Source organism: Poromitra crassiceps (assembly GCF_964638095.1).
Source record: "Poromitra crassiceps genome assembly, chromosome: 2".
In the NCBI taxonomy this organism is placed as follows: domain Eukaryota; kingdom Metazoa; phylum Chordata; class Actinopteri; order Beryciformes; family Melamphaidae; genus Poromitra; species Poromitra crassiceps.
This window is the reverse complement of record NC_139624.1, coordinates 29,199,718-29,215,806: the sequence shown is the minus strand read 5'-3', so window position 1 is coordinate 29,215,806 and position 16,089 is coordinate 29,199,718. Positions and strand designations below refer to the sequence as shown.

The 16,089-nt window shown below is 44.2% G+C and overlaps 1 protein-coding gene across 1 annotated transcript; it reads left to right on the top strand.

Moving 5' to 3' along the window:
• Window positions 1-2,221: 2,221 nt before the first annotated feature.
• Window positions 2,222-14,554, top strand: LOC310793369 (uncharacterized protein). Its single transcript, XM_083655178.1, has 7 exons — window positions 2,222-2,325; window positions 3,690-3,892; window positions 6,647-6,748; window positions 8,962-9,057; window positions 9,265-9,375; window positions 10,448-10,571; window positions 11,224-14,554. Exons 1-7 carry the CDS (start codon window positions 2,298-2,300, stop codon window positions 13,884-13,886), a joined length of 3,327 nt encoding a protein of 1,108 aa, XP_083511304.1. The 5' UTR covers window positions 2,222-2,297; the 3' UTR covers window positions 13,887-14,554.
• Window positions 14,555-16,089: the final 1,535 nt, after the last annotated feature.

The window sequence follows — 16,089 nt, the reverse complement described above, 5'->3', positions numbered from 1 at the left end:
TTGCCAGACCCAGGAGGGCCGGCCTAGACGAATGTCGGGCTTACTGACTCACTCACTCACTCACTCACTCACTCACTCACTCACTCACTCACTCACTCACTCACTCACTCACTCACTCACTCCCTATTGATGAAACATGCATGTGTGGGTGTTAAGCAGCAGCAGGCAGCTGAATGAACTGAAGCCTGTTATGACACAGGTCAGGTGAATGTAATCACCTGTATCAACTAGTTGATTACATTCACCTGTGTCAACCAACCTCCACAGCTCCAGAGCGGGAATATTTTTAGTTTAAAGCAGGGCCATTTTGTGTCGAAATGGTAGGGTAAACACAGGTGCAAGCAAAACACTAATGAGGGTTTCCAACTTCCATGAGTGTAAGTTGGAAACCCTCATTACTGTTTTGCTTGCTGAACCAGCTGATATGTGGAAACAGTTCAATGCATCGCTTCAAAGTGACTGAACCCAAAGAGAAAACTGGAGCACACGATTTCACTGGCAAGTTATTTAATAAGGTGCAAAGACTGACGTTTCAACGCACACAGCGTCTCTTCAGAGTCAGAGTGGTTGGGAAACTGATGGTATTTGATCGACAAACACCACCATTTTCTTTAATAGCAACAATTATCAAGTCTGTCTAATCAATCCCAACTCACTGAAAGTGTTAAGACAGGAGTTGCCTTGCTTTTGTGTGTGTGGTCCATGCTGCACACTTTCCCAGGAGGAGGGGTACCAGCCTGTGCCGTATTTAGGAGAGGAGACCATGATAGTGAGATCAAACACACCCTATAGTTAGAGAATTTTAGCCCACATTTTTTTTTTTTTTTTTTTACTACCAATAGCTTTCTTCACCAATGTGTTCTTATAGGTGTCTAGAATCACCTCTCAATTAGTGCAAACCCAAATCCTCGTGGAAAATCCTGGTGATTATACACTGTGCTTTACATAACAATAACCAATATACCAATATCATATGGTCAGGGAGACATTTTTACTCAAAAATAATGTTTGGAATGGATTCAGCACTCCTGAAAACCCCTAGTTAGACACCCCACAAGTTCATTTTAGACTTTTAATTTTTATCATATTTTTCACCCAAGCCCTCAGGGCACCTTAACTTTGATTGGCTCTCCAGGATTTTCCACGAGGATTTGGGTTTGTACTAATTGAGAGGAGATTCTAGACACCTATAAGAACACATTGGTGAAGAAAGCTATTGGTAGTAAATTTTTTCACAGATGGTCCAAGCATTTTGCTAAAATTCTCTAACTACTACTGTAAATTCAGCACAGGCTGTGGAAAGACTGCTTTTAAACGGTTGTTTCACGCAGCCAGCAGTATCATAACTGCCCCGGCTTCCGTAGGAGGTAGGGCTGGGTATTGGCAAGGACCTCACGATACGATAGGCCTACGTATCACGATACATGGGTCACGATACGATTATCACGATACATTGCGATACAATACATATTGTGATAAATTGCAATACTCTACATAATTTACTGAAAATGTAATTTGCTGTGTACCACCCAGGTAGTGTAATAATATGTACATCTCTTTATATTGATAACTTAGTGGACAAATTGTGTCAAAACTACAGAGTGTTGAGTGTGTTACTGAACACACTGAAATAAAAAGTATTCTTATTGTGTCACTGAACACACAGCTGTGCATGAAATCGATATGGCGATATATCACGATACTTTTCTGAAATATCAATACAGTATTGCAGAAAAAAATATTGCCTTATCGATTTTATTGCACAGCCCTAGTAGGTGGACTATCTTCGGATCTGCAATCGGATGTCGGGTCTGACTAGCAAAATGTCAAAATATAAGCGATGTGATATATAGGCCTATAGACGGTTTTAACTTGACAACAAAAACATTCTAAATTGAACCCCAGCTCACTCCCTGTTGCAGTGTTTGCTATGGTCGGACAGAAAAGGGGGAAAAAACAGTTAAGGTGGAGGAGTGACCATTCCGTGAAAACCGTCTATATATGTATAGTTTTTGAGATATTAATGTTTGTTTGGCACAACTCATACTAGTAGGCTAACTGCCGCGGGGTTCCGCATTTCTGGGTGGCAAGTGACGTCACGCTGATTCGTCCTATACTACATCCGGTTCCCAGACACCACATGATCATCGCCTGCGCATTCGCAACAAAATATCGAGCGCCGCCCTTCCTCCCCGCCAACTTGCACCGCAGGGTCGGGCGGACGTCGACTCACAGTGGCTATAAGAAGTAAACCCCAATTGATTTCCTTCTCATGTTGAAGCTTTTTTGGACGCAAGATGGAAAGTCCGCATCATACCGGGGACGGTAAGGCAACGCGAATTCTAAATTACATCATCCACGGTGAGTTATCAAGTTTCATTTAGGATTGTGTGCGCCCGTTTTTCAACATGGCGTACCCCGCTCTGAGATGGCGGTGGCAGTGTAGCTCATGGTGTAGCTAGCTGGTTAGCTGCGCCAGTGAGCGAAGTGTACGGTAGCCATCCGTTTTCAGGGTTGCCAACTTTGCGTACCTGGCTGGAGTGAGATTTCGATGGTATATGGGCATTATGGGTCATGCGTACGCGCACTTAATCACGTGTACGTGACTAAATTCATCACCAGCCAGGCTTTAAAACATTGTCAAAGAACATACATTGATAAGAAGTGACACATTGATCGCTCCAGTGCAACAGCAGAGATACGCCGCCGCCATTTTGGCCCGTAAGGAGACTAGTGAAACGGAACCTGTCTGTCTCATGGGTCTGTCTATGGTAAAGCATACTGTAAAATGTCCCTCCGTACAAAAGTACCTCTGCCAGTTGAACAATGAAGAAATATAATAAATGCATACTATTCTAACTATTTACATAGTTATTTATTCAATCTATGAAAGAATCAAAGCAGAAACATGTAGGCTAAAACATGTTTGTAAACATTCATTCTGAATTTCAATTAATACAAGGGATCAGTGAGTTGGTAAACAAACGGCTTACTAGGGTAATTATTCCATCTTGTGAATGACTGCATAAGTAGTATCTTGGTCAATTGTTAAAAAAAAAAGCAAGTTGGATTCAAAAACAATCCAAAGGCACACTATTCATCTTATTCACCACACCCACTTTTTTCAAAACAAAACGTCACTATGAAATGAAGTTTGCCAACATTCAGAAGCTACACTGCAGCCAACTTCAGTAACATGTTCATAGCGTTACTGCTGCGAGGAGCCGATGGCTGTACCCCGTCTGCATTTAATGTTAGTTACAAAAGCACGTCGACAGTGTTTTCTCACTGCCAGTAGTAGCTGGGTTGACAGATACTAGCTAGTCCGACAGCCAGCGCTCTCAGTCCTCGCTGCTCATTAAATATTTCCAAATAGGTGTTATTCTGATAAACTGGTCACATAAGTGGACAAATTTAGTCAAAATTACTGAGTTTTGAGTGTGTTACTGAACGCACTGAAATAAAAAAGTATTCTTATTGTGTCACTGACCACACAGCTGTGCAAAAAGATTGATATGGGAAATATCAATACAGTATTGCAGAAAAAAGTATTGCGATATATTGCCGTATAGATTTTATTGCACAGCCCTACCAATATGTCTGTCTAACCGTAGTTTGGAAATGCTTCACTATGACATTGACAATTTAAGGCCAAACTGACATAATGACGTAATTTATTTTCTTTCTAGATGCACCTCTTCTCCTGCCGTCTCTGCGCCTCTTCATCCCACCACTGCGACTGGTGTCTGCAGCCATGTGGCAGGTCGTCCAGAGGGGAGATGTGCAGGATTATGGCATGTTGGAGGAGTTCATCAGCACAGTTACAGAAATTGTCCCTGAACTTTTGAATCCAGATCAGAAAGCCCAGCTCCTCTTGGGACTTAGAGCAAGGGTAAGACTGAATGATTTAAGTTAAGTTATCATAACTTAACTTAAGGGTAAGATTGAATTATGTATTTGTCCCAGGTCTTTAGATGGGTCATCCAACAAAATCACCCTGTGGTACAGTTAAGAGAAACACACACAGTGTGTGTCACACACACACACACACACACACACACACACACAGCCTGAGACAAACACACATACAGCCAAACACTTAGGCTGCGGCCACACTGATCTGTCCAAAAACACACTGAATTATTGACAGATCGATTTCTGTCCGTTGGGCTGTTGTGGAACGTCAACATTCGTCAATGATGGAAGGAGGGGTCTTTGAGGGGCTTCGACGGGGTACCCAGGCAATTGATTGATTGTTAAAGGAGAATTCCGTTTTGTTTAGACACCCGGACGTTATTTCCAGCTTAAAATATGATGTTAAACTCACCCAGATAACTTTGGTTACATTCGGATCGCCTGGAAAGATATTGAGCCATGAGTAGAGTAATGTAACAGGCGAAAACGGGGCATACGTAATGCTTCTATTTTGTCTTATTTTCTGATACGCAGCGGCACATATCGTTATTATATCATAGATGCAATGGCAGAAAATGGTTCACCCATGGCTCTGCTGTCTGTCACGTTGATAGCAGCTCCTCACCCTCCCACTCCTTAATCCATACGTTATTCCAGACCGGCTCAAATAAATACACGCGGCCATTGAATTCAGCGTCCATAATCTCAAGATCAGATATTATCAGCCAGCAGTGTAGCATGCTACAAATCGGCTGCTCTGAGCTCTGAAATCTGCCTTGCAGGGCAGAGTTCGAGCTCAGAGCAGTCGATCTACAGATACAGATGCATCTGTAGATCAACTGCTCTGAGATCACCAAAGGACAGTGCTGCGGCTCTACACTAAAGGACAGTGCTGCGGCTCTACACTAAAGGGATTGGGGATTCAACAGCAGGTACATAGACGTCTGTTCAGATGTGCGTTTACTGCGGTGGTTGAATCCCCATCCTATCTGCCTGGGCTGAGCTAGCAGCTATATGCTGGCTGGGAAGAACGGGAGGATTTTCTCCATGCTGACCCTATGACGAGACACCGCCTGAATGTCTATGATTGAGAGGGAAGGGCTTCCCATCAGTGAGTCATCTCACTCCTATTATTCATAAAACCGGGGTTATATTCTATTCATAGCCTTAAGATTAGTGGGCAGTGGTGGCCCAATGGTTAGAGAAGCGAGCTTGTGACCGGAAGGTCGTCGGTTCAATCCCCGGGACCGGCAGGATAAATCTGGGTGGGGAAAGTGAAAAGGCAGCGCTTGCCCCTCCCTCATTACCACCACTGAGGTGCCCTTGAGCAAGGCCCTTAACCCTAACTGCTCCAGTGGAGCTGATCAGTGGCCAGCAGATCAGACTGTGGTTGTACTGGTCAGCTTCCAGGTATGAATGTGTGTGTGAATGTGAACAGGGCGCTCCTGAAAAAGAGAGCATTGCTCTCGGTGAGACTCCACCTGTATAAATAAAGGTAGTAATCACACAGCCCGTGCCCCCCGCGCGAGTACTCGAGCACTCGTTCATAATAGAAGGAGAGTACTCGAGTATTTAAATTACTTAAAATGCCCATCCCTACTTAAAGGACGGCTTTACCGTGGGGAATATGAATATATATCAATCTCACGCCCCTAAGGTTTTAGAATCCGTTGAAATTATTTGAAATTGGAGCTTCACTGCCTGACCTATCAGGCATCTCTCACATTTTTAGGGAAGCCGGGTGACGCGTTACGCGTCACCCGGCTTCCCTCCCCGCTTGCGGAACTCGAGGGCCTATGAACTACAAGTCTTGTGAGCCATGGTCCCGCCTCTAGAGGTCCTCCACGCCCCTTCAGAGCTCTCGACGAAAAGCAAAAGGCAGCCATCTTGTTCACCCGCCTAGCCTGCTGTAGCTAATATTAGCTTCCCATAGTTCCTTGCAAAGAGACGATTTTCTCGGGAACGGAAGCACCAAAAGACACGGGACTGGCGGCATTGGAAAGCTCGTCAAATTTTACATCTAGTAGTAGGTGAGTTGAAGTAACGAAATCAACGCTGAGCAATGTACCCATTTTTACCCATTTTTACAGAAAATAGTTACAACATCAGATGCGCGTAACTCCTACGAAAATGCCTTAAAATGCATGAGAATTTTTTTATGAAGACATCTCCCGACATATATACTACCGTTTACATTTGGTGCAATTTGGTGCAATTTTATTTTCGATTTATTTCTTCTTCTTTGTATCTTTTATTGTCGAAGCCTTCTTCTTCTTCTTCTTTGAGTTTTATGGCGCTTGGCAAACATATATGTGCATTACCGCCACCTACTGGAGTTTGATATCAGCCAAATGCCTGAGGGGTGGGCATGAAAACGAAGGCCACGCGAGCCCAGTGCATTGTGGGAAATGTAGTATTTCGGGTCCCCGCACCCGCCCCTCCCCTCCACCACCCCCCCCCCTCCACACAGAGTGGATTTCTGGTGATATCTCTGGCGGGAAACAACCAATTTCAAAAATTTCAACGGATTCGAAAACCTTAGGGGCGTGAGATTTAATATATATTCATATTCCCCACGGTAAAGCCGGCCTTTAAGATACTGCAGAATCTACCCACATCATCTGCTACTAGGCGTAGGTCTCTCACCTGAGAACAGATTAGCTAGCTTGTCCGTTGGAGAATAGCATTTCTGGACTGTACTGGCCGTTGTTTTACGCTGACTCTGTTGCAGGTACTGCTTGACTTATGCCGGGCTGAGCAGATATCAGAAATGGAAAGTGTTGAGATGCACCTGGAAAGGATCAAGACCCTGATATCCACGTGGGCATCCCAGGTTGGTTTCTACCATAGACTGTCAAAAAGTGTAAGTGTGATGTCACCCATAGGTTTGAATCCTCCAGTTTGGCATTTTGGCCGCTCTTGCCGACTCGCTCGCTCCACTGGACATGGGGAACGTATCAAATCACACTCCAGTTCAGCTCAACCCAAAGTGCTCTCCCTGTGTGTGTGTGTCCACTCACTCCCACGCTGAACTTAATGCTACGTTTTGACCGCTTCTTCTCGCCATTTCTGTTTCCATGGCCCATCATCGGTTCAACATGTAAATTCAGATTATACTGTACATGACCGCTAGTTTGGGTGAAGTAACGTTATGTCCTCTGCTGGTATATAAAAATTAATATAGCCTAGTATGTGAGTTCCACCGCAGAAATGACGCACAGAACACATTGTCGGTTAATCAGTTAATTTTTAATCTGTGAAGGTTTAATGGCAATTAATCGACTTAACGGTTAATCATTAACATCCCTATTTTCGACCTGTAATATTGTAGATGTCATCACAGTCCCACTATGGTATTGAGACATTTTTAATATAGTATACAGCAGAAGAGGGAAGCGCTGCATGGATCTGATGACTCGTCCAACAGGTGCTCATTTAACCATTACCTGCCCCACTGACATTAGTGGGGCAGGTAATGGTATTAAACAAACAGAATCCAGGAGGTCTTGCTTGATATCAGTCCCCAGGTTTTGGTGCAGACTACCATGGAATAAAACTAAGGCTCTCGGTCTTTAAGTGTTTTTGTTTTTTATTCTTCATTCATTTTCGACCAAACCAACGCGTATCGACTAGGTCTTCATCAGTGTCTGGTCCACAGATAATCATTCTGGAATATATACCAGCTGTTGTGGCACTCTGCCCATGCCAAAAGCGGGCCCCAAAGAAAAGTAAATAGTGTATGTTCACATTCTTTGGTTTGTGTGTAACCTATATGTATAATAATAATATTGCGGTATCGTGAAATTGGTGATATCGATACATCCCTAATTGTTTCCTGATCTCCACCTCTAGGTGGAGTTTTAACAGCAATATAATCTCTCAGTTCAGAGCTGGAAACTCAGTAATGGTATTTGGTATAATAAAATTGCTGCTCCCCTCACAATATCAAATAGAAGCCTCATATTACTAGTTACTTTCACTTGAAAGTAATGTCTTAGTTTACAATATTACTGTCTGTGTAGTGTACTCATGACTTGTTTCATTACTTTTGCATTACTTTCACCAAAATAACCGCAGAATGACACCGCCATCCTGGAACCATCTATAGTAGTTATTTGCATAAAACACAATTTGATTGATTAGGAAATGATTGTATCTTTATTTAAAGCCCCAATCAGTAACTTCTTCACCTTAATATTTAACAGCTTTTTAGTCATTGAAGATGGTACATTGACTGTAACAGGGAGAATGTCACCCCAATTGGTCACACACCGCCCTCAAAAGGGACCCCTCCTGGGACTAAGCACTTTTGTGCCTGTGTCCCTGAGGCCAAGTGTCGCAAGTGTTGTGTTCATGAAAACAAGGAAGTAACTCGGTGTGGATGTGCTACGGTGCTAACTATGGATTATTATTTCATCACGTGGTGAGTACCTGACGTCACAACATGTACATAGAACTTTCTGGCGCTGTGTTTTGTTGACGTTGAACGGGGATATCGATACCGATACTATTGCACCCAGAGGGCGCAGTTTCCCCAATAGCAAAACTTGGAAAAGTTGCTGAATGGGGCTTTAATATGTGCTTTGATAAAAAATAAGAATAAAGTCTGGAAATGAAAACAAATATTATAATTTACATTGATGCTGGGAAATATGAATGCTCCACAACTTGAAAAGAAAAAGGACCCAATGTAGCAGGCTGATAAATTAATCCACAACTCATTTTCAGGCATATTATCACTACTAAATTAATCAGCAGCCAGTGCTTATGGAAGAGCTATGGTTTTCTTACACTGGCACAAGCAATAGTCAACTGAATTGCTAGAAACAGTGAGGCTACAGATCAGTTGACTATGATACATTAACAATAAAAGGAAAGCTGCCTGTTCAGATGATCTGAGATACTCCCACTCTTGCAGTCTTCTCTTTATGAACCCATTTGCCTCTGACCCAAGATGAATGTGTTGATAAATGTGTTAACATTACCATAATTTCACTAGGTCAAAGATTTTTCTATCATTTTAACAATCTGTACATTTTATTCCAGCCATGTTTTGCAGAGGTTGAGTTTCCAGAATCAAACTTTGTGGATCAAATCAAATTGCTATTGAAAGACCCGGAGGAGAGGGAGAAGTTTTTCCAGGTTTGTGATTAATATCAGGTGTTTACCTCTTTGCATTGATGAATTATGTTAAGCTTTGGCATTGTGCTTTAAGCTCAAAAGACCATGGGAACATTGTGGCTTGCAAGATGACTGCTCTTTATATTGTTGAGGCAGTGGATAAAGAACAAATGCTATGCAATGGTGGTATAGGGTTGAACTGAATGGTAATTACTGTATTTGTTCCAGGATGTATTCCCTACGGATTTTGGGCCCGAGTATGACAACGCTCTACAGGTGCTCATGCTGGATTTCCTGTCCCGACTGGAGAGGCTCCTTCCAGTACCAGACCTTCAGCAGGTACTGAAACCAGTACCTGCTGGTTTTTCACCCCCTATGGGTGACGGACCAATCTAGTTAATGATCCCTAGTGTATTTCTGTCAGGCTTATTTGAATGTGAACTGCAGTTACCTGGCTGGTATAATTCTTTTGGTCCAATCACACGTGTTTATGGGTGGGGTGGGCCTATGTGTGTGGAGGAGAGTTCAGCGAGTGAGCGTCCAAGTCAAGAGACGAAGAGAAAGTTAAAAATTACGTTGTTGATGACTGACGTTACCCTGTTATCTTATAATAAGAATGTGAAGAGTGTGTGTGAGCAGAATTGTTTTCGGCCACAGCTATGCCATTTTATGTGTGATTGGGCTGAATCTTTCAGGAAGTGTGAAGAGCACCCCTGCGGGTGACCTAATGGAGCCAGATTTTTTAAATTAGGTAATTATCATGTTTGTTGAATGCCAATGCGATTCAATGTGCCATAAGGGTGTCTCTATATTGTCTATCATTGTCTTCCATGGTGAAGGGGGGCTGTGTCGTCACCTGAATTGCGTTTCGCCACTTTACACGGCGACAGTATCAAAGAATTCCACTCTGGGACCTGTTTTCACTTTTTTGCGTTTTCAGGTCCCAAGAACGCCGTGCTCGTATAAAAGAAAGGCACTAACGCCAAAAAAAAAGTTTGCCGTTTTATGCAGGGAGCGTTGCCGTGTAAACAGGGCCTTAATTGCTACTTTCTTTTTTTTGACAACGTCACTTATGCTCCGGAAGTGGTTTGTGTTTCTCCCGTGGCGTGTTACTTTAGTTCCAGAGCACTTTTCTTCTCATGAAATAGATTTTCTCTTATGAAATTAACACCAGCGATTGTCCGACCAATGAGAATTTGGTCAGACTGGAGCGTATCAACCAACCGACCAGAAGCTGTGGCCCATTAACTAAAATGAGTTTGAAGCCCCTGCTTTAAATGGTGGTTGGCTGGTAGAGTAAGCCACATGCAAAACTTGTTCACATTCACAAATCTGTTGAGCACGACATAGCCGTGAAGAGTTTTCACTGTGAGAATTTGTTTTGACCTCCACCTTCTTGTCTCTGTCTCAGGCTGCAGCCATGCTCAATACGGTCCCATCCGCCCTGGAGGAATGTGTGCAGTCTGTCCCCGACCTGCAGGAGATGAAAACTGTGCTCCAGTACCACACAACACTTGGACATTTGGATTTGATTGGTGCGTCTCTTCTGGGTATTTTAAAGGTATATTCAGCGATGTTTTTGTGTTAAAATAAGTGTTAAATGGCTCTATATTCTGACAGCAATCACTGAAATAGTGATTCCCCCCCCCCCCCCCCCCGCTGTCCTCTGTCTCTCTCCTGTAGCCCATGCAGGGCAGACGTATCTCCACAAGTCGTAGAGACTCAAGGATGGCGGCGTTGGATTCGGGGTGAAAAAATACATATACGGTAGTCCTTTATAGGCATTGCGATCTGACCTTCCGTTTCCCAGAAAATGTCAACTTTTCTCTGATTGCATAGTTTGAGGTCGGCTCCAATTTATCCAATCAGAGAAAAGTTGACATTTTCTGGGAAGCGGAAGGTCAGATCGCGATGCCTATAAAGGACTATATGTATTTATAAAGGACTATATGTATTTTTTCACACAGAGTCCAATGCTGCCTTGAGTCTCTACAAGTTACAGTTGCGGAGATACGTCCGCTCTGCACTCTATTTCAGTGATTGCTGTCAGATTGTAGAGCCATTTAACACTTATTTTAACACAAAAACATCACTGAATGTACTTAATATCTAAGACGGTCACAACATCAGAATTTTGGTAATATTAGAAAATAATGGTAATGTATCCCCCCCCCCTTCCCTCAACAGATGAATCGCAGACCATTTCATCTTCCTTTGGGAACTGCATCCTCTCTTCTCTGTCTCTCCCCCAGTTGGAGAAGGTTGTAATTGATACAGACCAAATACAGTTACAGCCTTCATCAGAGCAACTGGTGACTGTACAGGTGGAGGGTGAAACTGTGACACTGTTGGATTACATACAGATTGAACAGCCATCAGGAGACTCTGTTGAGTTGGAGCCTGAGGATCAAGACTGTTCTGTGAATGACGTGGCCATTGGGCTGGGCGAGGGAGACGCAACTAATCAGGATGTCACTGACACTCTCAAGCCAGCGTCCTTTCAACCACTAAAACAAAGCAAGCGGCTTCAGTTAAAGAGAAAAGCTTTAAAAGAAAAGAAAGACTCCTCTAAGAGACCAAAAAGAAAATACCCCGACAACAAGACATGTCCCGTGTGCAATAAGTCTTTCCCACGAGCCACAGCCATGAGAAGACACCAGGAAATCCATTCTTCAAATCGGGATCTCAAGTACCAGTGTCCCAAATGTGACAAACGATTCAGGGACCAGTATGACATGACTCGGCACAACATGCGCGTTCACGAGACGGAAGAGTTGTACGACATGAATGTGCACAACATGCGCGTGGACGAAACGGAAGAGACCACTATTGACGCTCAACCGGACGCCGCAGGCTATCCTGTTCCTAGCACATCTCAGGTACTGGACATGGAAAACAAAAATTGCTTTCTGTGTGGGAAGTACTTTGCTCGCAGAGTCGACATGGAGAGACACATGAAGTCCCACTCGGAGGATCGGCCGTACATGTGTGCTTACTGCGAGAAGAAATTCAAGCACCCATATGTGTTAAAGAGACATCAAAACGAGATATGTAAGAGTAAACACCTGAAAAGACCTGCCGCCGCGGGTGACGGGGAGACACAACTCTCTTCAGACGGGCTAACCGATGGCAAAAGCTGCCCCATCTGCAGCAGGATCTTGCCTTGCACCGCAGACATAACAAAGCACTTACGCTCTCATACAGAGGAGCGTCCTTTTATCTGTGTCACTTGCGAGAAAGGTTTCAAGTACAAAGACACGTTAAAGAAACATCAGATCATCCACGGTCACGAGGGCATCCGGGAGGAAGAAAGCAAGACGGTGGAACAGATTTTGGCCGAAGCCGACCACCACGATTGTAGCGATGGTCTTGTTAAAACAGAAAATGGTCCACATACACCGGCTGCCACTTCAGGAGAGACCCCGCCTTCTGCTCCTGAACAAGCACGCAAAAAAGCCCTCAAGGTGTGCCCTGTGTGTGCCCGGGCGTTCGATAGTATCAAAACACTGAACAAACACATGCGATGTCATACAGACGATCGGCCTTACCATTGCATCCATTGTAAGAAGCGCTTTAAACACATGCACGGATTGAAAAGACACCAGATTTATGCCGTTTGTCACAAGAAGATCGTGCGATACACGATAAAGGAGGTGAAAGTGGCGGCTAACCAAGGCGAGTGGAGCAGCGAAGCCTCACAGGGGCCGCCCCTCAAGATACCTGTGTGGTGTTCCAATTGCGGCAAGCACTTTGAATACCCGTCTGCGTTGAAAGAACACCAGGAAAATGTTTGCAAAGTGGAGCTCAAGGACATCATGAAATGCAACGACTGCGGAAAGGAATTCAAGAGCATGACCATGCTCAAGGTGCACCAGAGAATTCACGACGCCCTCTACTGCAAAGAGTGCGGGAAGATACTTGCAAACGAGGCCGCCTTCGAACGGCACAAACTGATGCACAAACCAGTCCAGTGCACGATGTGCGACAAGACCTTCACGCTCCTGAGACGTTTGAGAGAACACTATGAGAAGCAGCATAGCTTCAGCGGACCGTATCCTTGCGCACAATGTGAGAAAACCTTCACTCAGCTGTCTTACCTGGCCATCCACGAGAGAGTCCATAATGGAGAGTTCCCTTACACTTGTGAGATTTGTCCGGAGAAGTTCCGATCTTCCAACTGCCTGACGGTGCACCAGCGGAAGCACACCGGAGAGAAGCCCTTCCTGTGCTGGCAGTGTGGGAAGTGCTACCGCTCAGCCTCGGAGCTAACGGTGCACATGGGAACCCACTCGGCGGAGAAGCCCTGGCTCTGCACACAGTGCGACATGGCTTATCGCACAAAGCTGCAGCTGACGAATCACGTCGAGCAAATCCACATCGGAGTGAGGTATCCCTGCAACAGCTGCGGGAAGCAGTTCATGAAAGAGATCTCGCTGAAGAGACACGAGCTTATCCACACGGGCGAGAGGCCACATCAGTGCACCGAGTGCGGCAAGACCTTCCTGACGGCTAACGAGCTGAGACTCCACACCAGGTATCACACCGGGGAGCGTCCGTACAAGTGCGACAAGTGCGAAAAGGCCTTCATCCAGTCGGGATATCTGAAGTCGCACATGCGCATCCACACAGGAGAGAAGCCATTCAAATGTGACCTGTGCGACAAAGCCTTTAGGTTATCCTATCACATGAAAAAACACATGCGAACACACAGCGGAAAGCCAAAGAGTCACATGTGCGAGGAATGCGGCTTAGCGTTCACCCATAAGAAGTCCCTGAGCGAACACGCCCTCGTTCACGAACTGAAAATGGAGTCCCCGTTCATTCAGGAAGTGAGAATAGAAATTGAGTAGTAATCCTGGTATTTTCATCTAGGTTGTTCTTTCTTTCTTTTTGGATGTCTATGATACTTTATGGGCATGATGTAGTGTGATGACTTCACCAAAAAGACTTGATTTCTTGGTTCTTATTTTGCTTTTCATGATTTTGATTTTGGCTAATTTGTAAATCACTCACTTTCCTTGTTGCATTGTTATATTGCTGTTTCACGTGATCTGAAAGGGATATACTGTATATATTGGAATCTAGTTAATTATTTTTGCTGACGTGGCTTTTGAAATAAATGAACCTTGAATAATGATTATTCATTTTTAAGGGAGACAAAATTATATTGGCCATCAAACATATTAGTAAGTTGAACATTAGATGAAACAGTTTATAAAGTAAACTCACTGAAATGTCAGTCACTATACTATGGGATATTGCTATAATACATACTTTGCCTTGGTATATAAGGAATCTTATAAAAGTGTATGATATGTTAGATGCACTAAATATGGAATTCATATAATCGGATTTGGTGCCACATTCTGTTTTGTCCTTTAGTAGACAAGCTATTTGTGTAACTAGTATTTCTTGGCTTTGCCCAGTGTTTTCATAAATGCAGTAATCATCTTTGACCATAAGATGGCACTATAGTAGTGAAGATGGGGAGCAGTGCTGAACAGCGGCACTCCACAGGGGAGGGAACGTTGTGACTATCGCTCCCTGCTGCCACAGCTTGTGATAGGTCTTGATTCCTCTGCAGGCTTCCTGATACATCAATAATACACTGAATATTGTATCATCAGTATCCACACTTCAATTCTCATTAAAGATGCACTGAACATTGAAAGCTGTGTCTGCTGAAGGGGGGGGGGGGGCGAACGTGGTTTCTTGCAATGAAACTTGATTGCTGCAGTTTATTCGGCCCCGCTTTTCCCGACAATTGTGCTGAACGTACTCTTTGCAAATCGATATTTGCTCTGCTCCAATCTGAAAGTGACGCCACACTCCCCTTGTCACCCGATTGTAAAGTCAATGTGAGTGAGCAGCTGAAAACCTCAGCACAGCATCTCCAGCAGCATTTGTGCACCAGTTCCAGAGAAACTCGCTCTCATCTCAGAAATCAAAGGCAGACTGAGTCAGAGCCTCTCCAGCGTGTTGGGAGCAGATCACTTTTTAAACCCAAAGCATATTGATTTATATGGGGCTGTAATTGCTTCAGTGTGTCCTGGATTATTCACCCTGTAATTGAGGCTTGGCAAAGGCTTCTCTTCCTAGACATAGGCTTCCCTGTGCCAGGTGTTGGGCAGAGGAGCACCGCACCCACTCCCCCCAGCCCCACCAAAACAGCCAGCCAGAGAGCAGTGGGCCTTACCCCCAAAACCACTCTGCGTGGTGGGATGAGTAAACAGCCCAAACAGTACACAGCCCTGGCCTGAATGCTTTGTCTGGTAACTAAGATGTAGCTCATGTAGGAACTCCTCCAACTCTAATTGCGGTATAAGGGAGCACATCGTGGAGTAAAGCTGAGTAGGACAGACAGCTTGCTACTATCAGTAACAGTAAAAAGTACCGAATATGTACTTTCTTTGATATTTGGCCTGCCTCTTTGGTTTTCTTTCCAGTTGTTTACTGAAACCACATATTAAGACCATCATTACTGTACCTGCTATTGTTTATTCAAGTATTTGTTGTGTGTTTTTGTTACTGACTCAGTGGGACATTCCTAGGTTTTCGTAATGGAGGGAATGTCTGCACGCTCTGACAGGTCTCAAGATTACCGTAGTGTCACAGATCTGTTGTAGAAGTGTTAACTTGATCAATCCCACAGTAAGATATCTCTTTGTCAATCAAACACCGCAAACGATGCAGCGCGGGGCGGGATAGGGCACAGTCATGAAACACCATGCAGAATGCATTGGTAACAGAGAAACATACAATAAATAACATAACCAGCGCCTTTGCTGCTGTGAATCCAATTTGGCTCAGGGGCAACTCCACTGTGCTCACTTCTAGGAAATTGTGGGGGAGATGGTCTATCGCCTCCAAATGAAGTTTCTTGAGAAACTGATGTAATGGAGTATGGTGGTTTCTTGGACATCTTTCTGTGAACTCTGAGCTGCTACTTCAACTCCTCTTACAATAATCAAGCAGGTTCAGCGATCATAAACGGTTAAACTGTCTGGGAGATGTTTTGAAAATGGGGTTTGATCATCAACAGGCACCATGAAA